A 16,288-nucleotide genomic window follows, 5' to 3' on the forward strand; every position below is an offset into this window, starting at 1 on the left:
GTGGCACACGTGTTCCAGACTGCTTCTGGACCTCGGCTGCCCCGTGCCCATGGCAGCAGCCCACCTGCCCTGCTTTGTGCGTCCTGCATCTGCACTGGTGCAACCACAGCATCTCACTGGTGCAGCTCTCCTTGTAGTGCCAGCTCCTGAGGCGTGCTGCTGGTCTCCTTGTGCAGCATGGTTCTCCTAATGGTGAAAATCAGCATTTGTGCATTGCTGAGAGCCAGGCCAGGTGCTTGTTGCCTGGATCAGAGTGAAGGCGAGGAGTGCAGTTGTTAGAATGGCACAAGCAAGGTCTTCTTTATAGTTTAACCCGATAATCAGTTATGAGGATCATAGTTTCTAAAAAATAATGTTACAGGATGTACTTTTTTTTAAAAGGGTGAGACCAAAATTTTGGCTGAAAAGCTGAGAAGATTTCTACCTGGAAACACTATACTGTAGGCTTTCTATTCTGACAGTGACATCTGTTCATAAAAATTGGTTCCAGAACCCTAGGGGCATTTAATCTTTGAGAGTATTAAACCTTCTGTAGAATCAGAGTATTTATCTATAAGGAAATAAGGCTCTGTTATTCCAGATCTCATCAGTGTTTGTAAACAGAGAAGCACTTGCACTGATACTTGCTCATTTCTGATTTCCATCTCCTATCAGTTTTCTTCTGTGCTGTCAGTTCCCTGTCACACACAGCAATCTCCAGAGGACTGTAGGAAGCCAGTTTCTGTGGGGCTGCCTGTGCTGCTGCCTGCTTTGCTGTTGTTACCCAACAGCCCATACGCAGCTGGCAGCCCTGGGCAGTGTGGCTGTCTGAAGGTGTGTCTCCATTTTCAAGTGAACATCTTTTATCTTCTTTCTTTCAGGGAGCATTGTGAGTGTGGGAGACCCTAAGAAGAAATACACTCGATTTGAAAAAATTGGCCAAGGGTAAGTCCAGTCATGGTAACTTATACACAGCTGTGGGCTGGGTATTTTGCTGCTCTAATAGCAAAGTGGGAACCTAGGCAAGCTCCAACATACTCACACACTGGGTTTGGATTCTCCAGGCTCTTGCTTCTTACCAGTATTTTAACTATGGCCAGAAGGAATTGTCAAAGACCCCTTGCTGGTGCTGCAGCAAGGAATGGGACTGGGAATCTACTGTCCCTCAAGTGTGCAGCACGCATCTTCTTAGAAGACATAGTTCTTACATGTTTTAAAATAATAAATTCATACTAGGTTAAGAAGAAAAAAATTCTGCTTCCTTGTCTGAAGGAGCAACTTACCAAACAGTACTTGTTATTGAGAGCTTTTATTTATATGACATTTTAAAATATATTAGCAATAAAAATACTCTGATTGTGAGTATGACCACATAGTTTAGAAATTGAAACAGACACAAAACAAAAACAAAAAAATCAGTAATAAGGGTGGTGTAGATGTGCAGTTACTTCGCATGGAAACTCACTGCCTGCCTGATGGCACACTGCTGAGATCCTGCAGGATTTGGGGCTCTATCAAAAATGATCTGCTGAGCTGTTCTCTTTGGAAACCTTACTTATTCTAATTGGGACTGATCTGAAATGCTGCCTATGTGAGGAGACAAGAAGAGAAATGACATTGAAGTTAGATATCTGAAACACATTTCAAATATTGGCAGACTCCCTGCTTGGTCCAGGTTTTCTTCCTTGGCTGTGTTGTAATTCCAGGAGGTCTGCTGCCATTTCTGTCAGACCAGGAGCATGCTGCTGCTGTGCATGGCAGAATGCTGCTTGCTGACATCAGGAGATACCATTCTGCCTTAACAGTGAGGTTTGATCTCAGGGTAGCATGTTGCTGACCTACAGCTGATACGTACTGAAGAAAGCCAGGCACACTTATGCTCTTTTTCTGGCAGGCTTTTCAGTAGATAAATCTGATTTGATAGGACACTTGTGGGGAGGTATTTCTTCTCCATTCACTGTATAAAATCCTTTCTGAGACTCTGGATTGCTTTTTACCTGCAGCTTTGGTTCTTATTGTCACTTGTAAAATGTCACTGGACACTCAGAGCCATGCCAGTCTCCCAAAGATTAGTGTCAGCTGAAGAAGTGAGATTCAGAATAAACATGTGTGAACAGATTCTTGTTGTCAGTCACAAAATGACTGTTGTCCTCACTCACTATCTTTTGTTTTGACACTGCTAGGAGTGAGGTTGTACAAAGGTGCCTCAACAACTGATGGAAATGCAAGCGGCCCTGAAAGGACATCGAGATATGTTTCCTCTGGGATGCTTTGCAGCCAGAAAGTTGCATACCCTTCTTACAGGGGGGCTGGTGTGCTGTGGTAGTGCCATGGGTTGAGTTGGATGGAAACAGCAGTCCTGGGGGATAGGTAGACCTGTGCTGGGTGTCTTTCAGACCTTCATTGCTATTGCAATGAACGCATGAATGTGGGACTGTTTTGACACCTGTTTTTGGACTTCAGCTGTGCATAAAGGTTTTATTTAAGACTTGGTGTAGCTTTTATAATTTAAATTATGATTTTTTTTTCTCAAATACTAGAACAGTGAGTGCACTCAGTAATGTACTTCGTCCCACAGTCCGTAAAGGAGTTGGGCTGGCATTTAGGCCCTCAGTGTTACACTGCAGGGAAGTGAGCAGCTTTTCAGTAGCAGCACTGAGTGGGTGCAAGACTGTTAATTGAGGTGTGGTTAGCAGCAGATTTGTACATCAGGAAAAGTGAAGTGAGCAGCCCATAGTGCCTCATGGCTGCATGCCTTGGAAGCAGACAAACAATGTGATGTTTTTTTAGCCACATTGCAGTGAACTGCAGCCAGCAGAAGCACAGGTCTGATTCAGTGCTGAATCTCTGTTTTGTAATTTGTGTCCAGTTTAGGACTGAAGATGCTGCTGACACTGGAGGGAACTTAGTTAACTGGTGCTTGATAAAGGGGCTGTGTTTGCTCCAGCTGTGCTTAGCTCTTGCTAGGAAAGACAAAAGCAGGATGGAGCTACGAGCAGTCTGGTTTCTGGTGGTTATTTGTTTGTTGGCTTTAGCAGTTTGTATTTCGCTGCATCTTAGTGAAGCAGATCTCATTGTAGGTTCTGGTACTTGCCTGACTGCATTAAACTGAAGATTCTACAGAAGAGTTTAAAAGTTAGATACAGATCAGAAATTATAGCTGCTTCGAAGTAAAAGTCCCTAATGCAGAGTCACAGAGCCTTTGCAATTAATTCACAGCCTTACTTAAATTCCTCACCTTTATCTGAGCTCTTCACAGATGGCCTGGAGCATACCAAAAGGCATCCTCATTTAAATAACCATTTTAAAATAAATCCTGACAGGATTGTACTCAGGAGGTACAGCACAGTGTTAGAAAATCCAAATAAATGGTGTTGGCTTTTTGTGAAAACAAATTGGATTAATCTCAACAATTAGTCATAGAAAAACGCATTTGCATTTATATTAAAAGAGTACGTAGCATGTCCAATGATAGCATTGTTCCCAACACTGCTGTGCAGGGCTGCTGGTTGAAGTAAGGCGTTCAGAAATATCTCAGGCTGAGATAAACAGAAACAAACCAGGCAGTGGGGCAAAAATGAGTGAACTGATGTTGTGTTTTCAGATACCAGGACACCTGCAAGACACATTCCCACTTCTCAAATCTCCAGACTCTCCCTTGCCTTGCTGTCTCTGCAGCCACGAGTTTCTTAAATGATGGCAGCACACACCCAAAGGAAGCCCCAGTGGAGTTTATAAGGCCACACTGTCTGATAAACTCAAAGGGGTTTCCTCTGATGATGGCCCTTCTTAGCACTGCGGGGGAAGAACCTCTTAATGAGAGGCAGGTGGCAGGCAGTGCATAGCACTGTCTGGTCTGCAGGTCACCTATTTCTGGTGGCTCTATACCACTGCCTACATCGGTTGTGGAAGCACAATGCAGACACCATGAAGTGTCCTTCATGTCTGGTGCACCTAACAGAGCAGCTGCTGAATGGCTCTTGACAAAGAGAAGCTGCCTTAGGTTCTCCTGTTTTGGGTCACACTCAGGTTTTATGTGGGATGTCATACACCTTAGCCTGCTCCAGCTGTGATGTGTCAGGAGGGCTGGAGGACAGTGCCTTGCATGCTAAGGAAATTGTCTCCAAATCCTTTCTTCAGAGGGTGGATGTGCATTTGGGTTCCCAGAATGACTAGATGCCTCAATTTTGCAGATAAATTCAAATTAGAAGTTTAAGAAGGTGTAGCTAGATTTCCTGTTAAATTTCATGGAGAAAAAAAAAACAACAAAAAAATAACAGCAAAGCAGAACTGGGGAATATTTTCCAGGGTTTTTTGGGGAGGAAGTGAAAACAACTCCCTCCTTAAATTTTGAACTGAAATAATTCAGGAGGTGTATTGGAGGTGTGCACCTGCCCTTTCTCATTACAATGGACATTGATCTTGGATTCCCCACCTGATGGAGGGTGGGCAGGTGGCTGTGCTGTGTGCTGCTGGAGGGCTGAATGAGCGAGGGAGGGATAGGACCACTGCAGGCAGCAGAGATGTTCTGTCAGGACTTGTTCTCACTCCAAGGCACAAAACCACTTCTCATTCTTTGGTTGCTGTTTTGTTTCTAGGGCATCAGGAACGGTTTATACAGCAATAGACATTGCCACGGGACAAGAGGTAAGCACCAGCTGATTTTGCAGCGCTCAGTGTTTTCCCCTCTGGCAGGAGCTGGGGATGGGTTCTCAGGGTGCCTGTAGATCTGTAGCACACAGGCTGTTCCTGCTCAGCATGGACTGGTGTCAGCTGGCAAAGTGCATCAGCTGCTGTCTTCAGCTTCTTGGAGAAAGCCCTTCAGTAGCATTGTGGTTCTCTGCCTCTGTAACTGAATGCTTACTGGGCTGTCTGCTCTCCTGCACCCATTGCACGGAGGTGCTGATCAGCACCTGAAGAGGTGCCCATGGGTTCCTGGGCGAGGGTTGTCCTGGTGCCCCTGGGCACTCTCTGTGCCTGAGCTGATGCTTCACCCTTAGCATCTAAGGCAGTCTAAGCAATGTGTTTTCTTTTGTCTTCAGAACAGGACGGTGCTCTCCATGGTGTTGTTGTCCCATCCCAGTACTGTTATGTTTGTCATCCCTCAATGGATATTTTAGAGATGTCTGTAAATGAATCTCAACAAGCTTTTAGGCCTGAATAAAAAATGTTGTTTTTATTGCCTGTGTAAATATGTTAGGTTAGAAATTTTCCAAATTTCTTTGTTCCCAAACGCAGATGACGTGCTCTTAGAGAGAATGTTGTGACTGTAATTTAACTCTGTACTGAAAACTGCCTCTGGGCAGCCTGGACATAAGTCAGTTAGCAACACCAATTGTAAAACCTAAAGATCTGTGACCATGGGCCTCGGGGAACCCAAGTGGTGGTCACAGTTTCCCCTATTGCTATGAGGAATAAATTGTGTTGCATTGCTTGCTTTTGGGCAGAATTTGTAAGAGCTGCCAGAAATAATGCGAGGAGGGAAGTGCTGTCCTTCAGAGAAGGGCACGCTGTTTTCATTGCTAAGTACTTGGATGCAACAACTAGCTAATGGATGCTGCTGTCATTTGTTCCCAGTTTATCTTGAGCACTGATTCAGACAGTAATACTGTTTCACTTTTTTTTCTATAGTGCGTGTAATCTTCAAGATATAGTAAAAGAACTAATTAAGGAGGAATCGTATTTAGAATGCAGTTCTGTGTTTTGGTCATTCATAAGCTGGTTGACATTGAAAAATGAGAAAGCTTGGGTCAAGGGCAGTGATCTCTGTTGAACAGCACAGTTGTGTTTGGGTGTGATGTCAGTGACGGCTCCTGATGCTACCTGGTGACGTCAGCCTCGTCCTGGCAAGGACTGGTTGTGGGGAAGTTGGGGGCCCAGGGGTTAAGAAACAAATGTTGAAGAAAAGCGGTGTTAACTTTGACAAGTCTGGATAGTGGCTGATTTAAAGTGGTGTCTTAACATTCATTTCCTTTTCTAAGCTATAGTTTTTGAAAAAGATATGCAAATTCTGTTGGAAAATCTGTTTGACATCAGAAATGAGAGCAGGGGAAGAGGGTGGTTGTTCTCATTCCATGTCAAGAGCCAGGATTAGAGGAGGGAGGCTGAACAAATCCCTTTGAGGGGGAACAGGAGTGTCTTAGAGACTGCTTGGGGCTGTCAGCAAACACACCTGATCTCTGGTAGTGTGAGATTCCACTGATGTTCCACCACCTCCAGTGGTGGATGGATGTAACTGCTCTTAGAGGTCTGCAAGGGGCCTGGAAGCCATAGACTGGTACACATAAACCTTGACATGCCCATAAAATACCAGTTTTTGAGATGCAAAATCAAAATCCAGGAAGTTAGGAAGTGCAAGAATTTGTGTGTGTATGTAACCTTAATGATCTCAAGTTAGGAGTGACAGCAATTGCTGACATAATCATTTAAAATCACGTAATTATTAAAGGATTTCCAACAGTTTTTATGTATTTTCATGGTAATAAAATCATTTGCTGCTTGCAGAATGTGCATGAATAATAACAATGGGGGTAATAAATTGAGGCCATCTTAGAAGAACGTAAGTCCAGAGGAGTGTTAGAGATTTGGGACTGAAAGTTTAAAAATGGTTTTTACAGGTTTATAAGGCAAGATATATGACCGTGTGTCCTGTAACTATTAACAAGCAAGCACAGAAATAGGCTGTTCTAATAACAAGATCCTTTGCCACAGCTCTGATACGTCGTTCCAAGAACGCTCGCTCCATGTTGGTTCTGATCTCGTGCAACAGATTATTTGAGCTAATGCATTGTTTTCACTGTTGTTTTAGGTGGCCATAAAGCAAATGAATCTCCAACAACAGCCCAAAAAGGAACTAATTATTAATGAAATCCTGGTCATGAGGGAAAATAAAAACCCCAATATTGTTAACTATTTAGACAGGTGAGTGATTCTGGTATTCTCACATAAATGTTCATTTATATACTTCAAGTCAAAGATTGAGAAAAGCCTTTGGTCACTGACAGAAAACTGACCTCTTTATTACTTATCTATAAATATGTGTGTATGTATGTGTGGGTATGTGTGCAAATAAATGTGTGGGAAAAGGTTGGTCTTTGTATGTTAATCCCACAGAAGCCCAAAGTAGTTGAGGCTGGCAGGGAGCCCTGGGTTCAGCTGGTCCCACCCTGCTCCAGCAGGGCCACCAGAGCAGGGTGCTTAGACCCATATCCAGAACCTTTTGAAGATCTCCAAGGAGAATCCACGACCTCTCTGGGCAGTGTTCTGTCACCTGTACAGCACAGAAGTACTTATTTAGATGGATTATGCTGTTCTGAGAGTATTTTCAAAGACTTTGACCAGCCCTATCCTACTAAAACAACTGCTTGTAGCTCCACTACCTCCCTGTTCTTACGTTGGTCATATTTTCTGCATATTGTGCAAATAAATCACCACAGAAGTTATGTTCTTTAGCTTTTCTGGCTGTTTTCCATTGCTGTAGGTGCCAGAAAGACTAAGTTCCTGTTTCCAGGCACACATAATTTGCCAGTTTTTAAGCTGTTTTCCCTATTTCTGAATGTATTTATGTAAGGTGTTCCAAACCGCTGACCATTCCCTGTCCTCTGTGGTACACACATCCCTGCCATGGTTACTATGAAAGTTATGTTGTCTTATTCCTAATTTTTCTGTGTTTTACAATAATGAACCAAGTGATCAGATATATTCTGGTTCAACATTTACCTAAAAACTATGTTTCTCACTTGCTTGCCATCTAAGATACATAATTTTTTATTTATCTGCCTTTCTCATTTGTACTGCCGTTTTTTAGCACTATATTCAGTATTTTCTAGTACTCCATGGCCTAGAAGGAACGTCCATTCATTTTACTCTGTCTTCATTTAAAAATGAACTGGTAAGAAGAATAACTGTGGTAATTTTCCTAAGACAATTTAGTTACATTCATCTTAATGAAATCTATTGTTCTCTTTTTTCAGCTACCTAGTAGGTGATGAGCTCTGGGTGGTTATGGAGTACTTGGCTGGAGGCTCTCTAACTGATGTTGTTACAGAGACGTGTATGGATGAAGGGCAGATAGCAGCTGTCTGTAGGGAGGTAAGGGATCCCAACTGTACTTCTGATTACTGGGACAGAATGGGACTTTTAAGCAGGTGCGAAGAACATGAGTGATGTTGTGTCCAAATCTTTGTTTCTGTGTTGCTGTTTTAATATGGGAGAAGAAAAGAGTGTTTAGTGAACCGCCTGCCAGTATCACTGCACTATGCTTTGGAATTACACTGTTCTCTAAGTTTTACTGTTCTCAGCTTTGCTTCTTCCGACATTTATCTGGAGTATGTCCATACTGCATTCCTTGCCTGTAAAAGCAGACATGCTGGTGGCAGAATTTTAAAATAATAAAGAAAAATAGAGACTCATTTATCACAGTCTACAGCTTAAAAGGGTAGCGTTCCACCCAAAATGGTATTTGCTTCTGAAAAATGACTAACATGTTATTTCCAAATACGCTGTAGGACGTAACAGTAAAATCTTTGTCATGCAGCCTTCCACCCAAAAGTGATCCGCTTTATCCTGAAGAAAATGATTTTTTCTTTTTGGCAAATAATAGTTTGTCAAATGGACGAGAATGGCACATTCATTTTAACAGCAGTCATTCGGTCTGTGCTTTTAGGGGACAGTCAGTAACAATAACTGACGTTTCTTTTTCCAAAGTTAATGTGCCTTCATTTAGAAAGTTATTATTCTAGTAGTGTTGAAGCAGCAAGCTACTCCTTCTGACAACACAATATTCTGCCATTACTGTCAATTCTTCTAGAAATTAAATCTTTTATAGCCATTTCCTTTCTTGTGTGATGAAATCAGGTCATTAATTTTTACCCTTGTGTTTTTTTTTTATATCTATCAGTGCCTGCAAGCACTGGATTTCCTTCATTCAAACCAAGTGATTCACAGAGACATAAAAAGCGACAATATTCTTCTCGGAATGGATGGATCTGTCAAATTGAGTAGGTATTCCTGGCCAAGCACAGCTTTCCCAGGATGGGGTGCAGGGCTGCATCTGACTGCTAGTTACCAAAGGGAGTGCCTGTGATAGTGTACTGAGCACTGCTGCAAGCTAGGAGCACAATTCCAACACACAGAGAAATATGGAAGGGAGGAAGGTGTAATATCTGTCCTTTATTTGTGCATGCCCTTTCCAGAGACCAGAGTTTACCATCTAAAGTCTTGAGTGCATAAAAGTCACTGCAGAGTAAACATCCATGACCACTTTTCCAGCTAGATTCGACAAGACGTTTTTAGGCATAAAGTGGGGATCTCTTTTCTTGGTTTCATAATTCTGGATGGCTTTAACAACACTTGTTTTTGTCCTCAGCTGATTTTGGCTTCTGTGCTCAGATCACCCCCGAGCAGAGTAAAAGGAGCACAATGGTTGGGACTCCTTACTGGATGGCACCGGAAGTGGTGACAAGAAAAGCGTATGGCCCCAAAGTTGACATCTGGTCACTTGGGATCATGGCAATAGAAATGGTGGAAGGAGAACCTCCTTACCTTAATGAAAATCCTCTCAGGGTAAGGTACAAATAGAATCAGACACCATTGTCTACTTAAGCTGTCCCATGTTTAGAGACAAAATCCCAGTTACATCAGCTTGGGCTGGTTCCAGCAAGGACAGCCTGTAAAAATGTCACTGGAGCACATCAACATGAGAGAACCCTAACAGACCAGTAACGTGGAGCCAGTTCAGAAATCTGCTGGGTTTGTGTTAATGATGCAGAATTTCTCAGGCAGATTGTGAAATCTGTTAGCTCCATCTCTGACAAGGATTTTTCTGTGGCAAATTTCTCCAGCTGATGAATCTTTATGAAAAGAGTTTCAACTATATCTGCAGGCAGTAGTATTTTCAAACACAGGTCAGTGTAGATTGGTTACCTCACCTTTCAGGAAGTGCCATTGGTTACTGTAATGCTATAATTTGTATTACCAATGATTTTCTAAAATGCATGGATACTTGCAATAAAGTAATAAATCTTTATTTTAAAGTTTTTCAAATTTATACCAGCTCTTAAAATGAAACTGTAATAGGGAAGGGATGTATACTAAGGAAAACACTCATAGTGGATAAACAAATAAATACTACACAGTTAATTCCTGATGGGAGACAGGAATCTGAGGAAATTAATCTTGCACCTATGTACATACATGATTTTTATTAAGGCTAGAACTGATATACAGCATGACCTTCAGTTCTTCTCACAGTAGCAAGAACGCACTCCATCTGGCACCCAAACTCTATGATACAGATTGAAAGAACAAACAAAAGCTACAAACAGCTACCTGGCCATACTACTTAAGAAATGCAAATGACAAATGTACAAACTTCAGTCTTGCGTTCTTTCTGGAAAAATGTTCCTGGGTCTTCTTGGAAACAGGTGGAGTCTTGCATTTCTGTTTTTCCCAGGCACTGTATCTGATAGCTACAAATGGGACACCGGAGCTGCAGAACCCTGAGAGACTCTCTGCTGTGTTTCGTGACTTTCTGAACTGTTGCCTGGAGATGGATGTGGACAGGCGAGGGTCTGCCAAGGAGCTTTTGCAGGTAAAATGGGAAGTGGCTGCAAGTAATGTGGGTGCAATATATAATGGCATTCTCATCAGTTAATCATAGAATGACAGAGTTGCTTGAACTGGAAAGGACATTTAAATGTCATCTAGCCAAACTACCCTTTAGTGAACAGGGACATCTACAGTTCAAACAGTGCACAGAGACCAGTCCAACCTAGCCTTGAATGTCTCCAGGGACAGAGCATCCATCACTTCACTGGGCAACCTATTCTAATGCTTCACTACTCTTGTACTCTTTGTAAAAAACTTCCTTATATCCACTCTATCTTTCTTTTAGTTGGAAACCATTTTCCCTTGTCCTGTCACAACAGACCCTGCTAAAGAGTCTGTTCCTTTCCTTCTTACAGCCTCCCTTTAGATACTGAAATACTTCTGTCAGATCTCCCCAGGACTTCCCTTCACTGGGCTGCATGGCCTCAGCTCTTTCAGCCTGTCCTTGCAGGGGAGATGATTTATCCCTCAGGCCATTTTTGTAGCCCTCATGTGGCCATGCTCCAACAGGTCCATTTCTCTCCTATACTGACTGAGGACTCCAGATCTGGACACAGTACTCCAGGTAGAGATCTCACCAGAGCAGAGTAGAAGGGCAGGATTTCCTCCCTCGCCCTGCTTACCACACTGCTTTCAATGCAGATCAGGATATGGTCCCCTTTCTGGTCTGTGAGAGCACATTACTGGCTCACGTCCAGCTTGCTGTCCATCAGTACCCCCAAGTCCTTTTGGCAGAGCTGAGCTCAATCCTGTCAGCTTATATTGACAGTGGAGGTCATGACCCAGATGCAACTTGTTGAATCTCATGAGGTTCTCCTGGACCCACTGCTTGAGCCTGTCTCAGTCTCCCTTGGGGGTGTCAGCCACACCACACAGCGTGGTGTCATCTGAAAACTTGTTGAGAAAGCATTTGATCTCACTGTTAGTGCCACTGAGAAAGGTATTGAAGATCATCAGTCCCAGTACTGATCTCCGAGGGATACAACTTGTCGCTAATCTCCATCCAGACATTGAGCCATTGACCACTATTCTCTGGGTATAATCTCGCAACTAGTTCCATAACTACTGAATGGTCCACCCGTAAAATCCCTATCTTTCCCATTTGGAGAGAAGACTCTTATGGGAGAGGCATCTGATTAATACTTAACGTATCCATCTCCAGACTTGTGGCTTTTCAAGCAAAAAAAAAAAAAAAGTATTTTGATCTATACTGAGTTATACATTGTAACTCATTGTAACTGAATTGGAGTGGCACCAGCTTCAGAAGCTTGAAATGGTGTTGATAACTCCTGTATACAGTTAGGGACAGGAGGAAGCCACTGATATCAATCACAGCAAAATGGTCAGAGATTTGGCGGTGTGATAAAAGGAGTTTTGGGGTGCTCACTGTGAATGTCAGGGGGGCCAGTGATGAGAGTACTCAGGCTTATCCATCCTGCCCCACTTCTGAGGGTTTCTGCCACTGAGAAAAGGACAGCTGAGTCTGACTTGTTACTCACTGTCTGCTGCCTGGCATAGCTGAGTAGATGAGAACTGCTACTGTTTTACTGCCAGGTTTTGTGGCAGGCATAAACTGGTAGATAGTTTTGCAGCATGGTGTGTCTGTGTTGTGAGAGTGTCAGCTGGCACAAAGAGGGGCAGGTTGTCTCCTTACTCCAATCTTGGTGTCTAAAAGTTGGACCTCAGTGGCCTTCACAACTTCTAGTGGTACTGGAGTTCCCTTAGAAATGGCTTATGTTCCCAGTCTTCCTGGACAACTAAAATAGCCTGTGTCTTTAGGAAAAAAAAAAAAAGCTAAGTATTTGAAGTTCCATGAAAGGAACTAGGCTCTTAGGACAGAAAGAAATCAGCCATGACTTTTCGAATATGGTGGAAGGTAGCTTGGCAACCACATCAGTCAGGTCCTTTGGGACACTAGGTTGCATTTTATGAGGCCCCATAGACTTGTACAAATTCGTGCTCATCAGGTGGTCTTGATCTTGCTCTTGCTGAGAAGGTCTCCACAGTCCTGTGTATCCCTAGTAAATAGAAGAACTGACTTTGGAAGGTAACATTTTGTTTCTTTCTTTCCTTTCGGCAGCATCCATTTTTAAAATTAGCCAAGCCCCTCTCCAGCCTGACTCCTCTGATCATTGCAGCGAAGGAAGCGATTAAGAACAGCAGCCGCTAGTGCTTTGGGCTGGCGTTCTCCCATGCCAGCTCACTTCAGAGCAGGACTGAGAAAAAAAACTCTATAGAACCTCAACTCTTCTGCTGCAGGACAGACGGATGGATGGACAGACCAACAGTCGCAGTCATGGTGGTAGGAGGGGAGAACAATTGTTCTCCAGTCCCTCAAGGAGTAAAAACTTACGTCTCCTTCCTGCTTTCTGGCTCCTTAATTTATTTTTAAGATGAAACAGGGCTTAAGACAGAGGTAATGACAGAAAATGCTTTGCTGCCTCAGCCATTTCCAAGGTAAAGCAAATTCAGTTGGAAGATTCCCTTCCTTCTCACCCTGTGAATAAGCTGTACATTCACTTTTAAATTGTCAGTTGTTTCTTAAAGATGCAGAATCCCTTTTATGTTTTGGGGGTTTTCTTGTATGGTTTGGAATTGGAGAAGGGTCTTAATTTATAACTCCAGATTATACTGCCTTTAGAATACAGCCCACTCACTGGTATTTGCCTAGTCATTACACTTCTCAATGAGGAAGAAAGTGAAATTGCATTTCCAATCAAAAACAAATCAGGAGTGGAGCAGTCAAAACATCCTGTTGAGATACAGGCTCAGCTGTGAATATATAGTGTTTCTGTTCTTGACATTTTCATTTGTAAAACTAGTTGTAATATGGGTGAGAGTCTTATTAAATTGAGAAAGCAGAAAGATTGGTTTGCTCAGAAAGGGCTTGTCTGATGCAAAGCTGCAAGAGAAATGTGAAGTGAGAGCAGGCCCAGCCTTGCCCAATGCTGAACCTCATGGGCTCTGTGACCCCAGACTGGAGGAAGGTGCTTGCAGCAGCAGGCCATCGCCGGGCAACTGCCTCTTCCTGGTACTGCACTGATCATAGTGTCAGCTCCAAACTGGCAGTAGGCAGCTCTCAAGGTTAATTGTAGCTGTGTTCCAAAATGTGCAGAGTGGTGGGAGTAGCCTTCTTCAGTTTGTGCAGGAGTTGAAGAGAGGAAAACAGCTGGGTGTTGCTGTCACTTCTGAGGATGTCTGCTCTCCTGGTCCTCTTACAGCTCCCAGGAAAGGTTAGTAGCTTCTGTGCTCCTCTTAACAGAGGGAACGATGGCCAAGCTACTCTGCAAGCTTTTGGCAGGTGAGTGTCCTTTTCATGGCAGAACTTGCATGCCTAAACTGCGACACTGATGCAAATGAGTGATGGCTTCCAGGATTTGGTTCTGCCTGAGCCAGTCCAGCAGACAGCTTTGGAAGAAAGTGCATTTAACCTGGAGCTCTGTAGTGAGCAAGAAATGCAGAGCAGATTGCGGAACTATACAGAGCCATGAAACCAGCCTGCTATATGTCCTCCTCCATACAGCAAGCACTGCAGCAAGCAGTTCTGAGTTGCTGGGAGAGAGTGAGCCCTGGATGTGACAGGATTGTGCTTGACTTGTCTGCTGATTTGTAAGAGAGCAGAACAGTTTTAGTATGCCATTTGTGTTTTATTTATTTTTTTCTGAAAGAAAGGAGTGTGGCTTCACTCAGAAAAAGCATTTGTATGGAGTATTTGTTACTGTATTTTAGTAGTATAACTAATCAAAGACCTTCAAAACAGCAACTGAATCAACACCAATATCCGATGAGCAAAAAAAGGAGTAAAACAGCTTTTTGCTGTAGTTCATGCTTTAGGCCTGCTCCCGCAAAGGGCTAAGCAGCCTTTAAGGTACTTAAAACCTTCACATTTTGCCGGTACGAATGAAGGATGCTTGGGCTATTCTTGAATTAGGCCATTAGGTTGTCTGGTTTTGTCGTCTTATTTAGTTACTGTCTTTGTGTTGAAAATGTCATTAATACTGCTAACCACCCCCACTCACTCTGTCTGTCCAGTCTCTTTGCTGAGGCAACCAACAGAAGCAGTGCTCATTGAAGTTCACAGAATCATAGCATGGGTTGGGTTGGAAGGCACCTTAAAGCCCATCCAGCTCCAACTCCCTGCCATGGGCTGGTTGCCCCATCCCAGATGAAGCTGCCCAGGGCCCCATCCAGCCTGGCATTGAGTACCTCCAGGGATGGGGCACCCACAGCTCTGGGCAGCAGTGCCAGTGCTTCACCCATCTCTGAGTAAAGGATTTCCTTCTAACATCTAACCTAAATCTCTCCTCTTTAGGTTTAAAACTGTTCACCCTTGTTCTGTCGCTGTCAGACCATGTAAGAAGTCAATCTCCCTCCTGTTTATAAGCTCCCTTTAAGTAATGAAAGGCCTCAAGGTCTCACCTTCCTGGGGAGCACAACAAGTTTGATTTTCAGTTGTCAAATAAGAAAAGATGTTTGTTTCTTTTGCAAGCCTACGTTCTTCTCTGTCAGCTCAAGCTATCTATCTGGGAGATGGGCTTCCCTGAGAGAAAAAAAAAAAGAGAGGCGTTTAGACTTGAGAAGAGCTGCCCTCAGTCTGTAAAGCATTAATCTGAATAAAGCATTTTTATTCCATGTAAGTAATGAAGAAACTAGCGGCAGTTTCTCCTTCTAGTATAGCATTTACTTTTTTCCTACCCACAAAGGAACAGATGGCAATCCTTTAGAAGGAAAGCACTTTTTTTATGGCACACGTTTGCTGGACATACGATACACTTATGTTAACAGATCACACTATTTGTTCTTTTTTCTCTATTTATTTTCTTCAGCAAATATTTCAGCATCCCTACTTTTCAGTTCAGATTCACAAAAGATAACAAATAAATACAGAAAATTGGATGACAGCATTATTCTTTTTATGATGAGTGTATGAGCCAGCATACAGAATACTGTTGGCACTGGCTTTTTAAATACAACTTCTTTAATAAGAGGCCTTACTTTTTATTTTATTAAATGTTATATTTATTTTTCTTTGCATTTGCAAATCTAGAGATTTTTCTGCTTAAAAAAAAATCCTGTGTAGCAGATGATAGGATTCAACAGGAATCATCTCTGCCAGTAGCTTTTTTTCAACATGACTAATTGCCTATAGACTGCTTTACATTCAGGGCAGTGCACCTCTAGCATCCCTGCCCTTCAGACAGCCTCTGGCACAAAGTTCTCAGTCATCAGATACTGAAGGACGGCAGCTGCTTTTATCATTTTCCAACTCTGATAGGAAATATGGAATAAAATAATAATAAAGAAGTCTGTCCTGAAAGGGGCAAGTCTTGTACATTATTTACAAGTAGGAAGCTAGGACTGACAATAGCAGTAACTTTCCAGGAAGAAGCAAAGCAAATATAAAATCTCTGGAATCATCTCGGTGTTTTTTGACTGCTATCTTCAGATTAAGCAATTAGTCATATATATTTTTGAAAGTATTAGAAATAGGCTGTTTTGTTGCCAAATGCATAGATAAATGTTGTATGTTTCAAACACTTTCATTCCAAGGTTCTAAAAAACTGGTTAATTGTCTTTATTTTTAAATTCATTAAATGGTGGGAAAAAAAAAAACAACTGACTATCTAGAGCTTGACTATGATTCTTATCCCTGCAATGAAGATGTGTGAAAATGACTTGTTAGCTTGCTGTGGTTTTAATG

The 16,288-nt window shown here is 42.6% G+C and overlaps 1 protein-coding gene across 6 annotated transcripts in view; it reads left to right on the top strand.

The window, feature by feature from the left end:
• PAK3 (p21 (RAC1) activated kinase 3) overlaps nucleotides 1-16,286 on the top strand; it is a 226,555-nt gene extending 210,269 nt beyond the window's left edge. For all 6 annotated transcript variants that reach the window (XM_090150083.1, XM_090150084.1, XM_090150086.1 and 3 more), the window contains 8 exons: nucleotides 861-924; nucleotides 4,578-4,626; nucleotides 6,788-6,900; nucleotides 7,953-8,070; nucleotides 8,879-8,978; nucleotides 9,347-9,543; nucleotides 10,433-10,570; nucleotides 12,668-16,286. In XM_090150083.1, the coding sequence (XP_090006209.1) occupies nucleotides 861-924; nucleotides 4,578-4,626; nucleotides 6,788-6,900; nucleotides 7,953-8,070; nucleotides 8,879-8,978; nucleotides 9,347-9,543; nucleotides 10,433-10,570; nucleotides 12,668-12,757 (869 nt within the window). In that variant the 3' untranslated portion in view covers nucleotides 12,758-16,286. The remainder of the gene's footprint in view (nucleotides 1-860; nucleotides 925-4,577; nucleotides 4,627-6,787; nucleotides 6,901-7,952; nucleotides 8,071-8,878; nucleotides 8,979-9,346; nucleotides 9,544-10,432; nucleotides 10,571-12,667) is intronic.
• Nucleotides 16,287-16,288: the final 2 nt, after the last annotated feature.

Source organism: Phasianus colchicus, chromosome 14 (genome assembly GCF_987193195.1).
Source record: "Phasianus colchicus chromosome 14, bPhaCol1.hap1.1, whole genome shotgun sequence".
Taxonomy (NCBI): Eukaryota; Metazoa; Chordata; class Aves; order Galliformes; family Phasianidae; genus Phasianus; species Phasianus colchicus.